Source organism: Simochromis diagramma, unplaced genomic scaffold (genome assembly GCF_900408965.1).
Source record: "Simochromis diagramma unplaced genomic scaffold, fSimDia1.1 OVJJ01000337.1, whole genome shotgun sequence".
NCBI lineage: Eukaryota > Metazoa > Chordata > Actinopteri > Cichliformes > Cichlidae > Simochromis > Simochromis diagramma.
This window is the reverse complement of record NW_024386982.1, coordinates 243943-263396: the sequence shown is the minus strand read 5'-3', so window position 1 is coordinate 263396 and position 19454 is coordinate 243943. Positions and strand designations below refer to the sequence as shown.

The 19454-nt window shown below is 41.0% G+C and overlaps 1 protein-coding gene across 3 annotated transcripts; it reads left to right on the top strand.

The window, feature by feature from the left end:
• Positions 1-205: 205 nt before the first annotated feature.
• ca8 (carbonic anhydrase VIII) lies at positions 206-18649 on the top strand. 3 transcript variants are annotated; one of them, XR_005696959.1, is made up of 9 exons: positions 208-723; positions 4810-4995; positions 5248-5372; positions 6551-6646; positions 8056-8118; positions 8226-8274; positions 8514-8626; positions 12726-12920; positions 18361-18649. XR_005696959.1 is itself a non-coding variant. In XM_040039545.1 (8 exons), the coding sequence occupies exons 1-8, from the start codon at positions 651-653 to the stop codon at positions 12858-12860; spliced, it is 846 nt and encodes a 281-aa protein (XP_039895479.1). In that variant the 5' UTR covers positions 206-650; the 3' UTR covers positions 12861-12921. The 3 variants fall into 3 exon arrangements, 1 of the variants encoding a protein (XP_039895479.1); XR_005696958.1 differs by having other exon boundaries at positions 212-723; positions 4804-4995; XM_040039545.1 differs by lacking the exon at positions 18361-18649 and having other exon boundaries at positions 206-723; positions 4804-4995; positions 12726-12921.
• Positions 18650-19454: the final 805 nt, after the last annotated feature.

Below are 19454 nucleotides of genomic sequence, written 5' to 3'. Positions count from 1 at the left end.
TTCACCCAAGGGTGGATCTGTGACCTCCAACAGAAACGCCAGCTCGACCTTCCTGCCAGCATTCCAGCACACACACATACACACAACCACTGTGGTTCCGAAAATAGCAGAAAGGGTAAAAGATCATAACAAATAAATCAAGAAAGAAAAAATAATTAAAGCCGATATGCTTTACAGTTTATTTTCACCTCTGAACACAGGGAGCATACAGGGCAGGGAGATGAAAAAGAAACACTGTTCTGACATTTTATGCCAGGGTGAGCAAGCACACCTGCAGAGACACAGAAAGGAAGAGAGAGAGAGAGGAAGAGAGAGAGATAACAGTAGAGCAAAGTAGCGAGTGAAAAGAGGTGGAGCAACACAGAGTAAAGAGCTGCTCAGAGAGGCAGAACAGTCTGCACACATCATCAGCTTGTCTCTTTAGGAGGACGAGAGCAAGAGAGAGTAAGAAAGTGGGTTAAGAAGAGACAGACAGAAAAAAGGAAGAAAAGAGAAACTGCATCAAAGAAAAGAGAGAGTTGTTGTTGAGCTGGGAATCCATCCAGCAGACTTCAGTTTGTGTCCAAAACCAGTTAAAACCAGAGTGACGGGGAGCCGTGAGTGGGAGGACAGACTGGTTTCTAGCCACAGGGAGTAGACTGCAAAGCACCATGGCTGACAATGTGAATGAGGAGTCGGATTATACCCCGGGGAAAGATGAGCTGGACTGGGGCTATGAGGAAGGTAGGCTGGGCTCTCTCAGTATGTGAAGGGATGCTGGAGATGTGTGAAAAGCTAAGGATCAGGAGGAGTTTTAAGGGGGACAACCCAAAACTTTACACTTTTTAAAAACATTTTTAAAAAAATGCAATTTGATTCGGGTTATGCACTGTACAACATCTGTCAGACCAATATGTTTTTAAAACACCACTAATGGTTTTACTCTCTCATCTCCTATGTTGTAGGTTGCTCGAACGGCATGATTTACAGTCAGTCATATAGAAAAATATCACAAGAACAATATCACTTTTTGCTGGCAACAATATCAAGTTGCCAGCAAACCAGCTGTTTATCACTGCACTGCTAAAAGTATAGGAGACTTGCAACAGACAGTTGTTGGTCAGAGACTTACAGCAGAGCAAAGATTTCCTTGGACTCTACAATTCATACAATAAAACTCAAAAATGACTTGGCATTAAGAGCTGTCACTCATATATCACTCATATATCTTTGTCTACAGAGAAACTGAATAAAGCACATAAACACTTGAACATAGGTTACAAATATTACTGTCATACTTTCAGTATGTCACATAGTTATGTGTTCACTTTGTCTTTCTGCTAATGCTGCTTTTACTGAGCATCGAGGGATATACTGTCACACTGAACTGTGAAATTCTTACTGTAAGTATACTAAATTATATGGAATACCATGTATGTCCAAGACACTAATATTTGACATGCAAATACCTGGTTAGATAAGAGAAGATGAGAGGTTCCCACAGGAAATTCTTCATCTTAATTTATAAGCACAGAACTTCCTTGCCATGAGCTGACAGAGCTTACTGCTGTGTAATAAGCAAAAGTTTCCTTTCTTAGGACTTAGCTAAGGTGTCAGTCACATAGACCTAGAGGTTGGTTGACCCCCTGACAACCTCTGGTCACCAGGGAAAAATGTTGCTGGCAAATTGTTGCTGCTATTACCAGGTGAAATCAGCTACACCAAGAATCTGCTTGTGATAGCTTTGGTCACCTGCAGTTTGCATTGAAGACACAGACTTTTCTCCAAACAGTTGTCATTTATGCCACAAGCTTTAGTCAAAGTGGAACAAGTGCAGTATAAATTGGATTAGGGTTAGGGCTAACCCCAACCCTAACTTTTACTCTGACTGTTCTCAATTTCTCATTTTCGTCACTCTTAGTTTCACTAACAGTTGGTGAGTAGTTTGCAAGTGTTTACAGAAATTTCAGCATCTTCCATATAAACTGCTGCAAAGGTGGCAGCCTGCTATCAAGTAAAGCAAAGGGGGTTTCTCAAAGAAGGTTTTTGGTGTACCACTTTACATCTGCTTGCAAACACTTTCTTGATAACAACAGCCAGCAACTTCCAGCAACCACCCACAACCAGTTAAAGAAAGCACATCTTTCTGCTGCAACCAGTGAATTACAAGGTCACTGACTAACTGGTCTGCGATTTGATCAGTTGATTTCACAGAGACTGCCAGAACCTCCAACAACCACTGAAGGTGCACATTTTCCCTGCTGAGTGGTGGCTATCAGATGGCCACCAACAGGTCTCTAACACCAGTGTGGCTAACAAGCTGGCACAGTCATTTCTTGATTAGCTTACACATAAGAATGATATCATCTAACACTAAAGTTAACAACACCAAATTCTTTTCCAATGGCTGAAGCAAAAAAACGTAATTACTCACAAAGCTAAGTCCTTAATTTGAGGTCATTAAAGCAACAATCCGCAATTTAGTAGTGCCACTGAAATTCTCACTGCCTTTAGTAAACTGTTGTTAAGGCTTTAGTTGCTGAGGAAAGCGAGAATGTGACCACTCCCCCTGCTTCTTTGCTATGGTGTGAGTAGTCAGCCAGTGAGGACCGTCTATCTGCAGTCCCAACAGAAAGGCACACTGTGAGGCCTGAGCTCCTTGTCTTGGAGGCAGATGGGTGTACTGGACTTTCCATGAACACGATACTGCCAGTGTGTATTTCCTTTTTCTAAAAACACAGCAGGTTGTGCACATTGTACACATCTCTTACTGTTTCAGTCAGCTGAAAAGTGAAGCAAATTCTGTCTTTCAGTGGGATCACTTTCTCTACACTTGTTGCTCTTCACACTCTATTAAACTGATAGCAAAGGCCTTACTATCTTACAAAATATTTCAGTGTTGTGCTGTGGACAGGTGATCTGTCTCATTTAGGACAGACTTGCCCTGTTTTTACAACTGCAGTCTGCTTAATTTTGTTTTTATGAACAGTAATCTCATTGTCACACTCACTGCAAGAAGTCCTGTTTACCAGACACTGAGAGGAAGCAGAAAGAAACTCAGGATCAGAGTGAGGACAAGGCAAAGAGGAAGAGGGACTTAAGACCAGTTTTAGCCAGTCTCGTGTCCCCACACGTTCTTCTGAAACCACCGTTTTCCTCTCAAGCACACACCCAGCTCTGTTTATATCACTTCAGGGGATATTATTTGACTTTGATTTTGTGGCGACAAACCCCAATTTAAACCACAACTACTATTTAAACTGTTCGATTAGTATCAAGATGGATGGATAGTTATTTATTGGAGTTTGCTGCTCTCTCTCTCTCTCTCTCTCTCTCTCTCTCTCTCTCTCTCTCTCTCTCATATATATATATATATAGAGAGAGCAGCAAACTCAAATAAATAACTATCCATCCATCTTGATACTAATCAAACAGTTGTCTGTGTTGTGCCACTTATGGTACCATAAAATGTGCTTTCATTGTTACTAGGCTACCATTGCCATATTTATTATAATAATTACAGGTTATGACTTTACTGCTTGTAGACTTGCTAATAAAAAAACATTTCTGACTCCCCTCTTATATAAAACAGCCCCACGTTCCTCCAGTAGGAAGAGCAAATGACCAGTCAAGTTGGATGACTTGTTGAAATCTTAACTGGTAACTGTACTCTAAACATACAATTCCCTGTCTAGTACATGGGAATTGTATGGGAGTCAGAGGGTAACAAGCCTCACTTGCGAGGCTAGTGAGCAAGCACTAGCCATGCAAGTGAGCTTTGTTAGCATGGCTAACAACATGAAGGGGATTTTTTCTGGTATGGGAAAAAGACCAAAGTGAATGACAGCTGAATTGATGGTTAAGTTTCAGGGTCAGTGATTGGGTTGGACCAGCTGTTGGTAAAATAAATCTCTAAAGGTGTATCTTAATTTGGATACTTGTGTTACTGGCACACAACATTAAGTACACAACATGTTTCCTTCCTACATGAATTTAGACTGATTGCATGTTCACCAATTAAAACCTGAGCTGTGAGTATGGCATTTGAAACCTTTGACTGTGATTGGATTGCTGCCTGCTGTCAGCATCTGATCACAGATTGTACAAACTTTCACCAAAAATCCAGAAGCGAAACTGCAGAAAGTTAGAAACTGATGTCATTGAGCGAAGAAGAAAAATAGTGTTACTATTTTTATGACCGATTCCATGAACTCATTAGGGAAGTTTTTACAGATTTTCCCTCTAGACTTCACCGGAAGTCTTTTTGTAACCATAGATATCTATCCAATCCATCCATCCATTCATCTGAGAGGCAGGGTACACCCTGGATGCCAGTCTGTTGCAAGGCTTATTGCAACCTCGTACCCTTCATATGGCATGCAGATTAAACCACTTCCATGCTGCTTTCATTTTTTTGACCCTTAAACAATATTTGATGCTGCTTATGACTGCTCTGAATAAAGCTGTCAGTGAAAGCCATTATTTACCTCAAATGGTACTTAGGGAAGTACTTGATTTGAGGCACAGGATGGACGCTTATTTAGCAATGACCAAGCCCTTCATAAGAGCTGTTTTATGTGGTGTATATTGTTTAACTTAAGTGTAGATGATGACTTTGGTAACATATTACAGCTAGTCAAAGTTTGAACTTTGAAACAGCTGGTGCAACAGTTCCCTTTACTTTTAAGTGTGACTTGGCAGGACACTTAAAACTGTGCAACCATTTTTAATGGTCATGTTCTTAGTAAGCCTATATGTTACAACAATAATCTGAATGTATGCTCTATTTCATGTGCATTTTTATGCCTATTTTTGCTCATAAAGGTGTAGAATGGGGACTTCATTTCCCAGCAGCCAATGGCGAGTACCAGTCTCCCATTAATCTAAACTCCAGGGAGGCTCACTACGATCCGTCACTCCTGGATGTTGGATTGTCACCAAACTACGTGGTGTGTCGAGACTGCGAGGTCATCAATGATGGACACACTGTCCGTATTATTCTCAAGTCCAAGTCAGGTAACTCCCAGCAGCCATGACATCATATCAGCAAACACAAATTGTTAACTAAACTGCTTTGAAACAGGATGCATGTATAGTTTTTGAGGTTTGGTAGGAGGTGATTAATGTATATTTTTCTCACAAGGGAAAAACAAAAAAGTTGCATCGCATCACAAACGACCCCTTTCTCTCACACCGACTATTATTCTGACCTATTTAGCCTTCTTCCTGTACGTGCTTGATCATAAACCCTCTGGTTTCCTGTGACAGTGGTTACTGGAGGTCCACTGCCAAGCGATCACGAGTATGAGCTTCACGAGGTTCGATTCCACTGGGGCAAAGAGAACCAAAGAGGATCGGAGCACACGGTCAACTTCAAGGCTTTTCCTATGGAGGTAAACCAAGGAGAAAAAAGAGAAAAAAGCAAGGCCATAACCATGAAGCACACCCCAAACACCAAAGAAATGCACTGATTTGTTTAGACTTCTTGTCTTCAGCTAACACTGTAGTTTGATCAGTCATGGAAGACAAAATCTTTTTTTTCTTTGAAAAGTATCCGCTTTGATATCCGAATAGCATTGTTCCACAGTCATAATCAAACATTCTGTGACTCCGTGTGTCTGTGAAATCTTTACGGTGCGTTCTCTGACAGTTCATCAAGAAACTGTACCACTCCATCCAAAAACATACATTTATATTTTCTTTTTTTTTTGTTTTTGTTTACAAATGTGTGAGCTGTTTCTACTTTGGTTTTTACTCCACGTTAGGTCAATCCCATTTTTATCTTGTCATCTACAACAACTTTGCATTTCCCAAAACTGGACTCCATCTTCAAATACTAATGTTATAAATTCTGGTGAACTTTCTTAGATAACGTTCCTGCACAATATAATATCTGGCATTTTACTGGACCTCAAGGTAAATACCTAATAAATTCCTAATTATTAGGACACCAAAAATATATGAATCTGACAACAGAACATTGGACTTGCTGGTCTACAAATGTCCCATTTTCCCATTTTTAGTGTTTGTTGGGCCGTAGTCAATGAGGGAAAATTGTGTGAAGAGAGCTTGGCTTATTTGAAGACAGTGGTAAATACAGTTTACTGTGCCGATTGTACTGAGCTCAATCTATTGCAGATATTATTCTCAGTATAGCTCAGTGTCTCTTTCCATTCCTGTTTGTAGCAGCAGAACTACCCTTTTACGATAGCCTATGTTTCCTTTTACAAAACACATTATCAGTTCTCAGTGCAGAAGGCTATTGATAATGAAACAGGCAGCTCAGAGATCACAAAGATATTATACATTAATGTTTTTTCCACTGTGTCTGTTATAATAAGAACATAGCATGGCAGCTGTAAGTCTTATCATGTATGTAACTTCAGTCTGGTCTTGTATTTACTGCTTTCAGGGTCAAATCTTTGTACACGTCCCTTTGTTTATGTGAAAGCCCTTACAAAAAGCCTTCAGTCACCACAAGCTGATGGTTTCTCACTCACTCACAACTTGTCCTCTCTACAGCAAATGCCACTCAATCACAGATTGTAATGTGTTGTTTCTCTGTGTGCAGCTTCATCTCATTCACTGGAACAGCACTCTGTTTAACACATTGGAGGATGCTCTAGGGAAGAAGAATGGAGTACTTATCATAGCTCTTTTTGTGCAGGTAAGCATCCAGAGCCAGAAGGCTGGCAAAGTGACCTGATAAAGGATTGATTTACAATGTCTGTTTATTCATAGCCAAGAAACTATTTTCTATGTCAGTCAGAAACATCGTTAAAGTCAGTGTCTTTTCAGTCCTGGAAGTTAGGAGGTGGAGCATTCATGGAATGAAGTTGTTTTTCCTGCACATTCCACATACACTTGTTATTGTGAACTGGGAAATCTGGGGGCCCAATACTTTGAACTCTTTGTCAAGTGTTGTGTGTATTATCCTACTGAAAAAGACCAGTGGCATTAATGAATACTTTCTCCACAGAGAAATACGTGTTCTGCAGTAATGTTTAGGCAGGTCAAAGCAACATCTACATGAATGCAACTGAGGCTTACCAGCAGAAAATCATTACACTGTCCCCAGTGTGACAGACATTGTCAAAACTAGTTATTGCTTGATATATTGCATTTTTTAAATGTTTGAAAATGTCTGTAAAGCTTCCACTGAAGAACTTTAAAAGAAAGAAAGAAATACAGATCCCCCCCCCCCCCCCCCCCAAAAAAAATAACATAAATTTAAATACATTTCTTCATAAAACAGATGCATTTTTTTCTCCATGCTTAAAAAAAGACACTTAAACACACCATTTCTCCCTGTTAAATGCAGCTCAGGGGAAGTGCCATTTAAAAAGGCTGTCCAATTTTCCATGTATATGATCTAGCTACAGCTGTTTGGTGACATCTTATGCAGCCTGTGAATGCTCAGTTAAACACAAAGTAAAAGGTGCTGTCTTTCTGTGGAGTTCTAAGTTATATGCTGGCTCCCTAAACTGGGACTGAGCCACAATGCCCGTTTTAAGTCTAGTCTTGACGTGCATTTTTATAAACATTTGCTTTTATCAGCCCTAGTGTGCTTTCCTTCCTAGCATTGTAAAAGCTGTTTTCCTAAATGACTGATCAGATAAATTCTAGATATGCTTGGTGTGACCTGAGAATGAGTCAGTTTGGAATGTATTGTTTGCCACGTTCCTGTGAAATTCCCCTGATTTACATGCTTAATGCACTCCATAAGGAATAATCCTCAGCTCATGAAATGAGACCGGGTTTTCAAGAACTCTCAGTAGACCTCTTGAAAAGCTAGTCTGCCGAGAAACCTGCTCAAAAACCTTGACAAAAACAGAGGCTATCTCACTCTTTCTTCAACCCAAAACATTTCTGACCTCAGACCTAACACTACACACATCCTGTTCTCAACAGAATTCTTACTTCATTCCCTGTTTACTTCCTGCAGACATAAAAGTATAAAAGTCCTGCTTAAACACAATCACTGCTAGCATTATCGTTATCAACTACATAAGTTCAAGCTGAAATAAGGACTACTTTGTCAGTTGTGAAACCAAACATGCTTGCTTTTTTTATCAGATTGGTAAAGAGCATCTGGGACTGAAGGCCATCACTGAAGTTCTCCAGGACCTGCAGTACAAGGTGTGACTGAATTAAAAAAAATCAGAGCAGATGAAAGCATCTTAAGATGCTGGATTTGTAGGATGCATGTACAATGAGAATAATTATCTTTGTGTTAATGCCACCAGGGGAAGAGCAAGATAATCCCCTGCTTTAATCCCAACACTCTGTTACCTGGTAAGCAAGAATGTCTTGAGCACTGATACAGATTTGTAGCTATTGCCTCCTGATAACACCCATACGATTTTTGTGTGGGTGTGAGATAAAGTTGAAAAAAAAATGCAGATCATGTCCTCATTTCAGAAAGTCAACTGCATGATGGGATGAAGAAATTGTTTTTTGTTCAGCCTTGAGAGCTGAAACAATATCATCAAAGTATAACTGATGTTTGCTTTTTCCACAAAACCTGCCCACAGATCCATTACTGAGAGACTACTGGGTGTATGAAGGATCTCTGACTACACCACCTTGTAGTGAGAATGTGACCTGGATTCTCTATCGTTACCCTCTCACCATCTCACAGTTACAGGTAAAACAAATAAAGCAGGTAAAGTAAAGCATCCTCTGCCTTTTTAAGTTTTTTTTGTTTTATTTATTTTTCTTCTTCTGTTTAATCCCAGAATTACTATCTCAGCCTTAAAGGCCCTTTCAGCTCAGTGTTTTGGGTTCCTGACAGGCAAAGTCCTCAGGCAGCTGTTTTCTCAGAAGAAGCTACAGCATCAGCTGGTGATGGTAGTGGAGTGTTTAGCTGCTGATGAGACGGATATATTTTGCCAGAAATCAGTGGAGAATATAGTGGTGAATACAGTAAAGGGTTAATGTATAATTGTCAATCTTTCATAATAAGAAGAAAAGAAAAAAAAACCTAGATGCAGAAAGCTGCAAAACCGCAAAACCCTGCTGCTATTTCACAATAAAAGCATTTCAGGAACTCTATAAAGTGGTCCCAAAGAGTTGATTCTGGTCATCTGGACGTAGCGTTTTCAGTGGGAGAAATGTTTCGCCACTGATCCAAGTGACTTCTTCAGTCTCAGCTGACTGCAGGTTTCCAACCTTATATACAGTAGATTTGCATAATGACTTAAACTAGCACCACTGAATGAACAATGGGCTGTGAGGTCTGTTTCTTGATCATTAGTAAGCAAATTGTCATGACCATTGATCAACAACCACTGATCAATGACCTTGCCTGACGAGTTACTTATTCTGTGTTGTGCCATCGACTTAGCCAGAGGTTGTTTGGCTTCCCCAATGCATAAATCCTGGCAATCCTCCTTAACAGCGTACAGTATATTACTCTGTTTGTGTCAGGGGACCTGATCCTTGGGGTGGACCAATTTTTGGCTCAGCGTGTTTTGGGGTTTAAAAGCCACGGATGCAGTGTTTAGAGAAAATGCGTCTCAGCTGTTCCGATACTCCTGACACATACAGGATGACCACAGGTTTTCGCTTAAGCAGCGGTTGCCCTTCTCTCCTGGATCAGCTGGAGCTTTCTTTAGGTGCTCTGACAAATGTCCAGCTGGGATAACCACATTTACTCAGGGCCTTCTTTGTCATGGCTACTGAACGGACCCATGCGCAGACAGTTCTTTCAAGGAAACAAAAGAGGGGATTTATTTACAACAGGGATCACCTTAGTGCAAAATGTATGTACAGTGAGTTGGGAGGGGGTCCAGGGCTCCAGGGAGAGAAGGGGGGGGGGGGGGGGGGGGAATCCACACACACGCTTCCTCTTCCACTCAGTCACCGCCACCGCTCCTCCGCACACACGCACTCCTCTTCAGCCGCACTCGCTCCAACACTCCACACACTGCCCCACTTGGACAGGTCCGGTGATTCGGTCCAGAATCTACAGACAGAAGGTCAAGGTTAGTTCCACAACATAAAACACGTGTAAGCGATTCTTCTTTGAATATGCCGCGAGCACGAACTCAGGTGGTTCGACGTTCCAGCGGTGAGCTGCTCTGTGCCACTGCCTTAAATAGCAGCTGGGGAAATCAGCCAGATCAGCCGCAGGTGGACACCATCCACAGGGGTGCGTGGGCCAAGAGTGAGAGCCCGTAATGAGCTCCACCCAGGCAGAGAGGAGGAGGAGAGACAAAAAACTAAAACTAACAACAACAAAACCTGTAGCCAGCGTGGGCCAACCAGAGAGACACGGGGACCGTGACATTCTTGAAGCGATGTTCTTCTGCTTCGCTGGCTGCTGAGTCTGTTGGGATGGTGTTCCCTCTATGTTGCAGCGTCCTGATGACGCCCAGTTTGTGCAGCAGTGGATGATGAAACCTTAAATACTGATCTGTATTCGTAGGTTTACGGTACACACCAACTTTTAAATGTCCCCCATTACTGATGGAAATCTCACAGTCTAACAAGGCTAACCTGTTTTTTTTATTTTTTTTTATTTTTCACTGAAAATTTCACATCTAGATAAACAGAATCAACTTGTTAGTATTTCCTTACCTGGATGGCTGAACATGCATCAAGATCTATTAAGTGGTGAATATTAAGAATATTAGCCTAACACTGATATACAAAATTTCTGTTACTAGTGAATAGCCTGTTTATCGGCAAAACACATTTTTTCTCTTATGAGACAACTTATAGGTATCTGCTGCAGCAGTAAAATAAAGTAGACATCAGCAAAATTATAGGCCATGAATCATACATGGGTAACGGCTACCCATGGCAAGTGTAAGCCAATCAGTTACATTGCTTTTACTGGCGTGGCTCTTCTACTGTGTTCATGTTTGTATTGTTCATATTTGAGGGGGTTTCTCATTTTCTACATCCTGTCTTATATGATCAATATGTCAGCCCTGTATATATTTTTAAATTGCACAGTAATGCTAGCCCACAGCTCTCTAGCAGTTACTCACAGTACAGGAAACCTTTACACTCACTACCAATCAATAAGTCTGTCAAGTTTCTTTTGATACATTTTTATTTGAATTTAGCCTTTGGGTCTCTCATGCTTTACTCCAGCAGCCTGATGTAAAGGATGATGACAGTAACCATCTGACATTTAATTCAGGCTTTCATGTTCCCTGCTTTCTGCTCCATTGAACCTGCAGAAATGCCAACAGAAAGGATGACTTCAGGCTCCCTCAGGCCATGCCTTATTGTGAATAATAAAAGCTGGAAAGTATCAATGGGTTAAAGATGATTAATTTTCTTATTTTTAGATGATAACAAAGCCAATCCTGCAAACAGGTGGTATATAGTATGTGTTTAAAGTTTTAAGTTAAGCCATTTTTATGGCTCCTTCCGCAACTATTAGTGCTTCTTGTTTGCAGCGTACAAATAGAAGTCCTAAAAGCAAACACTAAAACAGAAAAATCTTCAGTTGGGTTCTGGTTTTATGAGGGGCGTAAGTATAAAACCTGCCAAGTGTTAGGCAGTTCAGACAGCAGCTCTAGTTTCTCACCAGTTGATAAGCAGGCCCAAGCAGTGGGTTACACTAGAATAATATAGTCCTTTAACTATGCTATACATGCGACCTTCTGCCTGCCACCCTTTCCATTACACTTCTCTCTACATCCCTTTAAAGTAAAAAAGCAAAGTGTAAAAAAACACAGTTAACTCCAGCACACTGACCTGTATGCTGTTTTTTATGCCTACTCATGTACTGTGCTGCACTTTACTGTTCTTCTTTCTGTAACATGTTCTGTAACCACAGCAAGTATTTTAAAACAGCAGGTCCTTCTTACCTAGAATACACACCTCAAACATCCGGCTATTATTGACTCTGTGTGTGTGTGTGTGTGTGTGTGTGTGTGTGTGTGTGTGTGTGTGTGTGTGTGTGTGTGTGTGTGTGTGTGTGCTCAGTGAATGTGTATACAAATCAGGCAGTTACTATGCCTACTATGTTGTTAGTATGTTGTAATGCAGTTTGACAGCGTGCTATAAAGCTTTCCTCTGTGAAACAGCTGCATAAAAAGCCTCATATTTGTTTTGCCTGATATTGCTACCCCCTGCACAGTATGTGTGTGTAGATCATATCTGCACTTGCAACATTTTCTCATGAACAGGAAGTCAGGTGAAAGATTATTCTGATCTGAGAATTATAAAAAGCCCAGAATGCTCTTTTTTGTAGATGACCTGTCGAGCTGTTATATTCAGAGATGAGTAAAAATGGTTCGTTTGTCCATCTGACATGCTAACCCAAAGCAAATAGTGAAATCACCAGAAATAACCCCTCCACTTTCTCTGTTATGAGGAATCACACATAACTTTAGTCCTTCCTTTTTATACCCACAAGCTTGTTTTTAGGAAGGTGAAAGTGAGGCTCTGAAGACTTTCACCTACAGCTGACAGTTTGTCAGATTCTTTTCCTTAGACATGAATAAATACCTGCAGCGACACAATGCAATATAAAGTGAAGGCACAGTGGAACCTAAACCCACAATCACCACAGTGCTCCTCTTGTTGTGGTAAAAAGAAAAAAAAAAAAGAAGATTTCTATTCTACTACAGGGTAAGACATCAGAACATTTTAAATTAAATTAAAGTAAATTATGATAATTCTAAAATTCAGAAAGGAGGATTTTCTGGTGAAAAAGTAGCCCTGCGTCTCCAAGACCTCAACAGACTCCCTCAGTTTCTGTGTAAACATCTTTGTCATTGCAGATTGAGGAGTTTCGGAGACTACGGTCCCACGTCAAAGGTGCGGAGCTGCCAGAAGGGAATGATGGGATGCTGGGGGACAACTTCCGTCCCACCCAGCCGCTCAGTGACCGGACAGTTCGCGCTGCCTTCCAGTGACTCCCACTTTCCACCGCCATCTCAGACAAACTGTGGGACCTACAGATACAATCAAAGAAGGTAACATTGTCACAGTGAGTTACACTTCAATACAGTGTTCTGAGGTGGTCACGTCCTACTTTGAGGAAAAGGGTTTGTCTTTTCATATAAGGTCAAACCTATTAATGGAACGCATGCCCGGTATCGTACACCTTTCTTGCAGAGGGTTCAAGACAGATAATAGCAGTTTGTTAGGAAACAGTGACAGTACAATAGCAAATACAAAGTATTATTAGCAAATTTTTTTAATCAAGATGGTTTAAGATGATACAGTGGGGCAAAAAAGTATTTAGTCAGCCACCGATTGTGCAAGTTCCCCCACTTAAAATGATGACAGAGGTCAGTAATTTGCACCAGAGGTACACTTCAACTGTGAGAGACAGAATGTAAAAAAAAAATCCATGAATCCACATGGTAGGATTTGTAAAGAATTTATTCGTAAATTAGGGTGGAAAATAAGTATTTGGTCACCTCAAACAAGGAAAATCTCTGGCTCTCACAGACCTGTAACGTCTTCTGTAAGAAGCTTTTCTGTCCCCCACTCGTTACCTGTATGAATGGCACCTGTTTGAACTCATCATCTGTATAAAAGACACCTGTCCACAGCCTCAAACAGTCAGACTCCAAACTCCGCCATGGCCAAGACCAAAGAGCTTTCAAAGGACACCAGGAAAAGTATTGTAGACCTGCACCAGACTGGGAAGAGTGAATCTACAATAGGCAAGCAGCTTGGTGTGAAAAAATCAACTGTGGGAGCAATCATCAGAAAATGGAAGACATACAAGACCACTGATAATCTCCCTCGATCTGGGGCTCCACGCAAGATCTCATCCCGTGGGGTCAAAATGATCATGAGAACGGTGAGCAAAGATCCCAGAACCACACGGGGGGACCTGGTGAATGACCTGCAGAGAGCTGGGACCAAAGTAACAAAGGTCACCATCAGTAACACACTACAACGGCAGGGAATCAAATCCCGCAGTGCCAGACGTGTTCCGCTGCTGAAGCCAGTGCATGTCCAGGCCCGTCTGAAGTTTGCCAGAGAGCACATGGATGATACAGCAGAGGATTGGAAGAATGTCATGTGGTCAGATGAAACCAAAGTAGAACTTTTTGGTATAAACTCAACTCGTCGTGTTTGGAGGAAGAAGAATACTGAGTTGCATCCCAAGAACACCATACCTACTGTGAAGCATGGGGGTGGAAACATCATGCTATGGGGCTGTTTTTCTGCCAAGGGGACAGGACGACTGATCCGTGTTAAGGACAGAATGAATGGGGCCATGTATCGTGAGATTTTGAGCCAAAACCTCCTTCCATCAGTGAGAACTTTGAAGATGAAACGAGGCTGGGTCTTCCAACATGACAATGATCCAAAACACACCGCCCGGGCAACAAACGAGTGGCTCCGTAAGAAGCATTTGAAAGTCCTGGAGTGGCCTAGCCAGTCTCCAGACCTCAACCCCATAGAAAATCTGTGGCGGGAGTTGAAAGTCCGTGTTGCTCGGCGACAGCCCCAAAACATCACTGCTCTCGAGAAGATCTGCATGGAGGAATGGGCCAAAATACCAGCTACTGTGTGTGCAAACCTGGTAAAGACCTATAGTAAACGTTTGACCTCTGTTATTGCCAACAAAGGTGATGTTACAAAGTATTGAGTTGTATTTTTGTTATTGACCAAATACTTATTTTCCACCCTGATTTACGAATAAATTCTTTACAAATCCTACCATGTGGATTCATGGATTTTTTTTTTCACATTCTGTCTCTCACAGTTGAAGTGTACCTCTGGTGCAAATTACTGACCTCTGTCATCATTTTAAGTGGGGGAACTTGCACAATCGGTGGCTGACTAAATACTTTTTTGCCCCACTGTATTTATGCTCATTGTAACTCTGAGCCTCTGAGCGTGTTGTTGTACAGTGAATTTTTCTGACAACTCCCTACTGCTGTAAAAAAAACCCTGACAAACAGCTGTTGATGCCCTCAGTGAGATCAAACTACAACAGCAAATCTCAGAAACAGTGAGCTGAACAGCTCTAAAATGCTGTTTAGCTCACTGTAGATGGGGAATCAATAATTATCTGTAGATGTGATGACTGATATTTGAAAAAGTAACTATCACTTGCTCTACTTACCACCAAACACTTTGTATTTTTAGTCAGTTCAGCACATTTCCTCATGAGGGACAGAATTTTAATGAACTAGGCATACTGTCCCTGAGGTATTTGGGCCCTCAGAATCCATGGCACATAATAGATCAGGCCCTGGAAGAACTAACCCAGTTTAGTTACTAATGTGGGACCAACCTATATACAGCACAAAGTGCATGGAGAGATCCCAGATTTAGCTCAGCAGCACTGCAGGAGGAAGGCAGGGCAGAACTTTAGGACATCAGAACAGAGCAGGATGCTTAAAAATGCGACGACTGCAAAAGTGTAAGGCTAAAACAAACAACCTTGTTTACTATTTTTTATGTGCTGATGTGAAATAAACACGAATATTAAGCAGGTACGTCACTTTCCCCAAACATTGCATAATTACAGATGAGGTCACCTAGTACTGTTTAGATCAAAACAAATGCTTCATTTTTGAAGATAAACATTTTTGCGTTATTGGTTATTAGTCTGCATTCCTTCATTCTTATGGTGTTTCTACGCTGTTTTGAAGTTTTGAAGAAGAAGAAAGAGGAATATTTGTAGCTTTTCAGACCTCATTCTGGCTCAGTGTTAAAGATAAGAGCACAAGTGCCTCGTGTTAAATACAAATGAGCGACGGTGGGCAGAAGCAGTAACCTTTTCTCACATCTCTACACTATCAGTTAGCCTTTTGCAACATAATGTCAGGGACAGGAACACAGTGTCTGCCTTGCAGTAAATTATCTCATCTGACATCGATGTAGCGTCTGTAACTTTTTAAATCAGAAAGTAAAACATGCTGAATTTGAGTTCATAGTCTGGGTAATGCTTTGCCACATGCGTGGGATCTTACATTATAATGCCGCTAAATAGCTTCCAACTTTTGTTAGTCCTACATGAATGGATAAAACTCATGCCCACGTCACGGGCTTGGCTCAGCTTACAGAAAGCCTGTAAGCTGAGCCAAGAAATGCCAGAAAAACCTTCTGCAGAACCACATGGAATGACACTACAGAGAGTTCTACATGAGCTAACCTGTAAAATCAGTGGTGTATCACGTTAAATGTCCAGAGGAAAACTGAGTGTTTCCATGTAGTCATGGTGTTTTGGGAATTGTGATCACATAATGAGTAAAACTGTCAGTTTACTGGCTTCATTTGAACTGAGTCATTTTGCCCAAAACAGCTATTTTTGCAGTTGTAACAGCTTAACAGTGAACTCCCAGCTAGTGTTTACCCTCTGAAGGCTACACGGTAGAGCTCTTCAGGGTCATATAACTCTTATAGCCCTGTGATATCATAGAATGCTGTGGAAGATCTGAACTGACGTCCACTTAGGCCAAAGTCAAAGGACACAGACGAGAGTAACAGACGGAGTAAAAACTGAAGCAGAGGACAAAAAAGTGAGGGCTTGTTGAGAGCGAGGAAGTAGAGGGGTAACTTGGTGAAAGGAGGTAAAAATGCCAGAGGGATGAAAGAGGAGTGAGCGAGCAGAGGGAAGAAAGTGAAAAGAAACAACAGAGGACTATTGTCTATGGTGTAAACGGATACTGATCTGGTCCCACCAGCAAAACACACCTAAGACAAGAGTTCAGACTATGGGAAAGACAACCCCTGGGGGAAATAGAGCCCCAGAGGTGGAGTTAAAAAAATATTTGTATGAAGTGTTATACGTAAGTAGGATTTTCAGGTATCTGTACTTGGGTTTTTATTTTTTTGATGACTTTTTGCTTTTAATCTATGCATTTTTACACAAATATCTGTACTCAAAACAGGCTTCTTTCTTCAAGTTCATTGTGTTTCATGTCACTATGTGTCTTTAAGCATCGACAAGCGAAGAGAGGAAAGAGGCTAAAACATATGCATATGCATGCATAATTCATAGGAGCATGCGTTGAGGTTAGAGTTGGTCTGAACCATCTGGAACAGCATTTTTGGTGCAGAAGCTGTGGTCATTGTGCTTCTGTTATCACCATGACAGCTGTAAGCATGAAACAGACTCCAAAGAAGCTCACGAGATACAACGGCTCAAAGTTGACAGGTTTTATTGTTACAAAGGGAGGTTTCTCCAAGGGAATTTAGTATGGGTGCATGGATGAGTGGTGCAGTGGTGATTTGAGTTTTTGATTCACAATTGAGTTGTAATTTCTTCAGCTGTGAGTTGACGAGCAAACTGTGGGGGAGCCAATGGTCAGAGCTGTTCAAATTTGATCAATGGGAGGCTGAGCAGGCAGGTAGGTCCGGAGGGTGAAAATTTGAATCAGGCAGACCAGCTTGACAGAGACAGGTAAGGGTAAAATAAACACAAGGGAGCAGATACTTGGACAGGTCTGAGAGTCATATAGGAGCCTAAAAAGGAAGGTTTTGGAATTCTGCGGTCAAGTTCAGACTCACACCAGATTGAGATACTTTGGCATGACTTTAAGCAGGCCTTCAATGCTAAAAACGCTCCAAGGTGGCAGAATCAAAACAATTCTGCAAAAAAGAGTGGGCCAGAATTCCTCCTCTTCTTTGTGTTTGTGTTATTTTTGTTCAGTTGTGTGACCAAAGAGCTACGCAAACAGAGACCAATGCTGAACCAGCATGGGAGTAAGTATTTAATAGATTTTGTTGAGCAAATAAAGATCCTGCCTTGCAGCCTGTCTATCTTAGGAAAATAGTAGGGGATCAGACTAAATAATAACAGTAGAGTCGTTACCTTGAAATATGAAGCGCCTTGAGGCAGCTGTTGTTGTGATTTGGTGCTATGTAGATAAAATTAAATTGAACTGATTTTGGGGCGACATGAACAATATTATTTTCAAGCTTCTGAGTTGACTTCATTTGTCAGAACAGTGAAAACAAAGCAACCCTGGAGCTGAGTTAAGACAGTAGTACATATCCGCTACCAAACAACCGATTTCATATCATTCTGAAACTGATGTTCGACTACCAAGAGATGATTTTGTTTGTTTGTTTTCTTTTAGCAGCCAGATTTCTTTCTTTTTTGACCAACACTATGAAGTTGTTCTGAATTCTCTTTGGCAATGTACTTTCTTCCCACCCTGCTGCAACATGTGCCTCTTTTCGGCTCACTAGTTCAGCTCACATATATGTGACTTTATGTGGTACCTTCGAAGGAAAAAATAATGAACTTTTACAGAGGCTTTTTAACACCTCCTTCTAAAACACCTCAGTTTTGCTGGAGTTTCTTTCTCCAGTCTAAAGTAATTGGTTGTAAAAGTACAAACCTAGCATTTCCATCTGTGTGTTACAGTTTAGCTGCTGGACACATCTGGTTTTTCTCATTCTCCTAATCACATCCATATTTGTCTTTTCTTACAGGAGAGAAGAAAGAAGAGGCGTGAAGAGAGTAGCAGCAGTGCAAGGATGTGGTTCTAGATCAGCCGCAGATTAAGAGTGAAGGTGGACAAAGAAGCTATTGATTACACCCCTTTACAGTGTGCGTGTGTGTGTGTGTGTGTGTGCTTAAGTGTAGTCTCTACACCCTCCTGCCCCTCCCTTTTAACTTATGTAAAATCCCCCTCTGTTTGTGTACTGTAGTGTGGTATTGTGTTAATCTGCTGTGTGTGTCCTGGTGACAGGAGGCTTATAATCAGCCCATCTCTGCTGTCAAAACAAAAGGAAGCTTGAACCACAGATGTGGTACCTAGACACATCCGTGCACACACACACACACACACACACACACACACACACACATGCACACACATCCTTTGTACATTACGTGAATACAGGACGTTAATTATGCAAGACTGTACACATTTTACACAAAGTTTATGAGCTTATTTGAAGCTAAATTTCAAATGAAGTCACACAAAGAAAATATACACGTGTATTAAATCAAGCATCCAGCAAGATCTTAAAAGAAATAATGTTTCTATACAGCCTCTGTTTGAATCTTTTTAGTAAATCTCCATTGTTAGTATTTCTTTATTAAATGTCCCCCAAAGGGCTGGAGAGAGACAGGTGAAGGCAGGTGTACTGGCTGAATATTATTGGAAATTATGCACTGAAGGAATCTTTGAACTGAATAATTTTCCATTATTTCCATCAGCTTCCTGTACCTGATGCATTTTCACATCCGCACTCTGGAGGTTGGGCTCATTTTGTAGGTTAACTGGTTAACCCAGTGTATTTTGCTTATTTTCCAGCTCAATATTTGAATTCTGGGACTAACATTGTTTAAAGGTTCAAAATAATCCATATTTACAAGGTGTTGCTCTCCATGCCACTACCACACTGCTGCACCAGTTAGTGAAACAACTACGTTTAAGGGTAAAACATCAATTTTTACATGCATCCTGAACATTCTCAATATTTCTGAGGCTAACAAATAATATCCAGAACATCCTAATAACAAGGGAAAAAAATTAATTTGTGCAAATTTATATTCTTGTGCATTTTTACATGACAAG